We start from the raw sequence: 4,667 nt of genomic DNA, 5'->3' as shown, positions 1-4,667 counted from the left end.
GTACATACACTACGACAAACCGAACCGGACCGAACCTACGTACCGTACGACGAGACACAACACAAAGTAGTAGTATAAGACGTATTATAATTAATTATATATATATATATATATATATATATATATATATATATAGATTAAGATAGTATATCGATACTTAATTTTCAACTAAGACCTTAGGCAATAATTATTGTAATTTTGTTATAAAGTAACAATGTAACGTACATTATATATGATAAAAATAAAATAATTTGTAATAATCTTACTTGGCAAAAACAAAATTAGATTAATTATCGTTGTATAAATTGAGAAATAGAAAATAAAAATGTGTAAATAGTACATTATATAACACAATGATATACAAGACTCTACAATATTTATTTTTCATGTTATTACATATGAGATTATATTTCTAAAATTTGTGAAGTTATAAAGTTACTCTCTTTTTTCTGCAATATCTATCTTGTAACTCTATTACAAACAATATTTATATGATTATATAAATATATGTGTTCGTATTTACCACATGAGATGAAAACTGTTTGTCATAGTCCCTGTATGCCACAATAAGTCCTTCGCCAGGTTCGCTGCTCACAGCCACTTGTAATCTGGGGGCATCTTCCTTGCGACGATAGAGAACTTCGGCTGAAGTAAAGTTGAAATATCCAAATTTGCGTGGCCTCACTACCACAGTATGGCTTACATTGGTATAGGGTGGCACGCGATCGATTCTAGCGTTCAACTCTCCGCTCACGTGAGTGAAATGATCTGGATGGAACGAATTGTCCGTAATCTCGACCTCTAACGCTGCCACGTTGCCAGTATTATAAATAGTATACTACAAATTTTAATGCAGATTAAGTAATATTTTGGCAGTTTAGAAAACGTCCGTTGATCATTAGCCACGTTCAGCAGAATTTATTTACAACTGTTGGAAATTTTCTTTACATTGATTGGATTATATTTTTATGTGTAGATCTAGAATGGTTCTGTCTCCCAATGAAAAAAACTTGTAACAATTGCAAAATAATATTCTACTAAACGCAACATTTTAAAAGAATGTTTTAATAGATCCGTTTGCGTTATTTTGTACCTAAAATAAGATAAATATATATTCGAGCTTTGAAGAAAAAGAAAGCAAAGGAATACTAAATACAAAAAGTGTAAGCAACCCAAACAGATCTAAAAAGATATACTTTATTTTACTTTACATAGATATCAGAAGCATCTCGAACATGGGAGAAATTCTCCTTTTTTATTACCTTAATAACTATGTCCATATTTTCTACCAGGTATTTGTTGAGTATCTGTTTGGAAACTAATAATCTAGCAGCTTCTTCTTCCTCTTCTGCATATATAGTTGCGCATAACACAGTGAGTGCTATGAATAAGATGTGCCACTTCATTCTATAAGATTAAGAGATCTTTTTAGCCACTTGTTATCAATTTTCATTGTAAAACGCTATTAACATACGTAAATTCACCGATGTAAGTTGCTTAGTTCATACATCATGATACTTTATGTCAACTTTACATTAATTTATCCATTTATATGCGTCTTGACGACTCTGTCATCGAGTACAATTTTAACATTCAAAAGTAGCGAAATTGGTGTGAAATTTGTATAATATCTCAAGGATTGTGTGTCGAACAATTATCTCGTTTACTATCACGGTCATAATTATGCCATTTCGGGCAGAAATTCGAGAACACCTGTAATGTGCCACTAAGATTCGACCTGTTGTCTCCTCTTGAGAACAATTCTTGAATTTTATCCTCGCGAGTGTTTGAGAATGAAAAAATGAAACTTACGTTTTTCTTTGTAAAAACGTTCAAAGACTGGTTATTGTCGCTGTCTTAAAACGCAAATAGTCTTCCGTTTCACTCGCTCAGTGCGTTCAGTGCCAATCGCGCCATACGTGATACGCGTATAACAGGAGCACTCAAAACCTGATCCAGCACCGGAACAGAATATACCCGAGAGAACCAGAGAAGTGCCAACGGCGCCCTGTATGCTGCCACGTTTCTGGACACGGAATGATAAGTCCGTGTACACATCGTTACTTCCGGTACGCGCTGTAAACGCTAAAATGGCGATGGGTGGCGCACCTTTTGTATGAACGATATGAACGCGTTCGCCACAAACTCGAATAATTTCATTCTTAATTAAATAACTGCCAATAATTCGCAAAATCGACATTATAAGAAAGACATTAGCAGAAATAGAAAAAAAATCAACAATTTTCATGAGAACTCCTTAACAAAATTTCTAAACTCTGTAACATTGATTGTAATTTTATTTTAATAAATCCGGAATGAGCAAAATTTCATCGAAATTGGGGCAAAAGGGTGTTCTAATTAATTATTAAATCCAATTACAAAATATTTCCAGTGTCGAGTAGGTACATACAAGATGTATAAAATTTTCTTATTACAACAAAAAGAATGCCGACGCTCCTCACTCTTGATTCTTGCAAATAAGAGAAATTATCTATGTAAAGTGCAAGTGCAATAGATACAAGTGTAGAACATTGTTGACGATCAGCTGATTGTGACAGTTCGCTCGATTGTTATGCGCGGAATGAAAAAATAAAGTGATTTCATCACTTCGATCATACATGTTTATTCGAATTTAGAAAAATCTTATAAAAAGAAAGAGAAAGATATATATAGAAGATAGAAGACCGTCTCAAAAGAAACAAATATCCAATTTAAAGGAATGATGCGACAATGAGCCTGACATATTTCGTTTATATGCGTCAAGAACTGCATGATTAGAGCTACTATTTACATCTCAATATGTCGAATCGACATTGAAGTGGCACTTAAAACTGCGAGATTTCGATTACCTGATGTGATATTCCAAACGATGGCTGCGAAAGTATATCAACCTGATCAGGAGTTGGAAACAAAAGTTAAGAAAGGTTAATAATGTTAGCGTCTTGGTATCTTATTTTTAAGCCTGTTCTACAATAAGCATAGTTGTAAGTAGTTATTGTTGTAAGAGCTATGGCACACAGAAAAACTTAAACAATAAGAGGAAAGCAGGAAAGAAATCAACATATTGCTTACATGTTGTTTACATTATGATCTCTACTGTGATTGATAAATTTCAATTGTGTGGTTGGTCAACTTTTATAAACATAAATTTAAAATTATTTACAATTACGCCTATATTTTGAATTGTGAATTGAGTGTTAATTTATATCATTTTGAATATTTGCTTGATATCATAAGTTGATTTATAGACTAGTTCTATTAGGTTTCCGATTAGCTTTTAAAAATTCAATAGGGATCAGTATATGTATGTTAACATTGATATATGAAATGATAGAATATAAAAATTGATTCGCATAATGAAATCTCATTATTGTAGCAACGGAACGCATATCAGAAAACATGCACATCGTCGCGAACGAGCCATCGCTCGCATTTTACAGGCTGCAGGAGCATGTGAGAAAAGCTCTGCCACCAATGGTGGAGAAACGAGTAGAGGTGCTGGCGCTACAACAACAATTGCTAGGTAGATGCTACGACGTGGAGTACGCGGTCAGTGCCATCCGAACGATGCAGGGTGCTGGAAAGAGCTTCGAGAATACCCTAGAGTTCATTAAGAACGCTATATTCTTCAAGCAGCAGCTCAAGTACGAGGAGCAAAGGCGACACAAGAAGGATGGCAGCAGAGATTCTGTCTACAAGAGACTGTCGGCGCATATCCCGACGCTGGATCATTTACCGGATGAAATATCGGACGTAGTACGGGAGACAGCGAATCGCGTGGAATCGATGATGAATCATGCTCGTCATTCGAGCGATATACAACGATCGACCACCACCCACAATTAGAAAGATGGAGGAAAGAACGCTCGGTTTTCTGTGATAATAGCTCGCTCATTCGCGAATTTTATACATGTAGATTGCAACTGCACAATATGTATATAATGTTATTGCTGTAATAAATGTAATTAAGATAAATATTTCTACCCTTGCTCTGTCGTCAAGTATCATTATTCTATCCGCTATCGTAAGCGACCGGTGTGCGTCTATAGTTTTATGGCTAAATTTACATTAGTTTCTATTAAATATTTTTCTGTTATATTTGGATATAAATTTTTAATTACGACTCGAATTAATACTGCATTTTTAATGGCATTACTGATAACAGCATTATAAATTTTCTTTCATCTAATTGTAGAATATTTTTGTTGTAGAACATAATTTTTCAAATTAATGTCTCGGTAATTTTATTTTACTTTTAAATTGGGCAGAAGAGATTTGTATTTTTTTTAAAGAAGTACATTGATTAATTTCATGAATAATATTGCATACATAGTAAAATGATACTTTTTATTTTTTGCTAGGCATTTGCAAATAAAAACATAGGCAAAAATGTCTGTCAGCGAATAATTTATGTCTTGTCAAATAGAATTTTTATTATTAAACATATAACAAATATGTTTTATAAAAATATGTAGTAATGAATAACGAATGAAAATCTTAATTCTCTGATATAAAAAATATAATTGTAATAAGTTTGGCTCTTGCGAATTAGCTAATACTACGATAAACTTTAATATTATTAAATTGTATATCTCTCGTATTTAATTAATAATCCGTTGTATTGTTAATTAAATACAAATTATTAATTGAATACGAGAGCATTAGCG

At 33.0% G+C, this 4,667-nt stretch overlaps 2 protein-coding genes across 2 annotated transcripts; one reads left to right on the top strand and one right to left on the bottom strand.

Moving 5' to 3' along the window:
- Window positions 1–435: 435 nt before the first annotated feature.
- On the bottom strand, window positions 436–1,406 carry LOC105625103 (translocon-associated protein subunit beta). Its single transcript, XM_012206445.1, has 3 exons — window positions 1,263–1,406; window positions 524–838; window positions 436–471 (listed from the first exon to the last, which is right to left on the bottom strand). The coding sequence occupies exons 1-3, from the start codon at window positions 1,404–1,406 to the stop codon at window positions 436–438; spliced, it is 495 nt and encodes a 164-aa protein (XP_012061835.1).
- A 1,364-nt stretch (window positions 1,407–2,770) lies between these two features.
- LOC105625090 (protein MEF2BNB homolog) lies at window positions 2,771–3,969 on the top strand. The gene is made up of 2 exons (XM_012206431.1): window positions 2,771–2,924; window positions 3,377–3,969. Exons 1-2 carry the CDS (start codon window positions 2,771–2,773, stop codon window positions 3,844–3,846), a joined length of 624 nt encoding a protein of 207 aa, XP_012061821.1. The 3' UTR covers window positions 3,847–3,969.
- The last annotated feature ends 698 nt before the right edge of the window (window positions 3,970–4,667 follow it).

Source organism: Atta cephalotes, assembly GCF_000143395.1.
Source record: "Atta cephalotes unplaced genomic scaffold scaffold00107, whole genome shotgun sequence".
In the NCBI taxonomy this organism is placed as follows: Eukaryota; Metazoa; Arthropoda; class Insecta; order Hymenoptera; family Formicidae; genus Atta; species Atta cephalotes.
This window is presented reverse-complemented; position numbering and strand designations above follow the sequence as displayed.

What these genes read in the sequence shown, in the direction of transcription:
- LOC105625103 (XM_012206445.1), bottom strand. Translation starts at nt 1,406, where the DNA reads ATGAAGTGGCACATCTTATTCATAGCACTCACTGTGTTATGCGCAACT. An exon ending in ATATGGACATAGTTATTAAG is followed by an intron (nt 839 to 1,262) that starts GTAATAAAAAAG and finishes TAAAATTTGTAG; the next exon opens with TATACTATTTATAATACTGG. An exon ending in AACAGTTTTCATCTCATGTG is followed by an intron (nt 472 to 523) that starts GTAAATACGAAC and finishes TGTTTGTAATAG; the next exon opens with AGTTACAAGATAGATATTGC.
- LOC105625090 (XM_012206431.1), top strand. Translation starts at nt 2,771, where the DNA reads ATGATTAGAGCTACTATTTACATCTCAATATGTCGAATCGACATTGAA. An exon ending in GGAAACAAAAGTTAAGAAAG is followed by an intron (nt 2,925 to 3,376) that starts GTTAATAATGTT and finishes TCATTATTGTAG; the next exon opens with CAACGGAACGCATATCAGAA.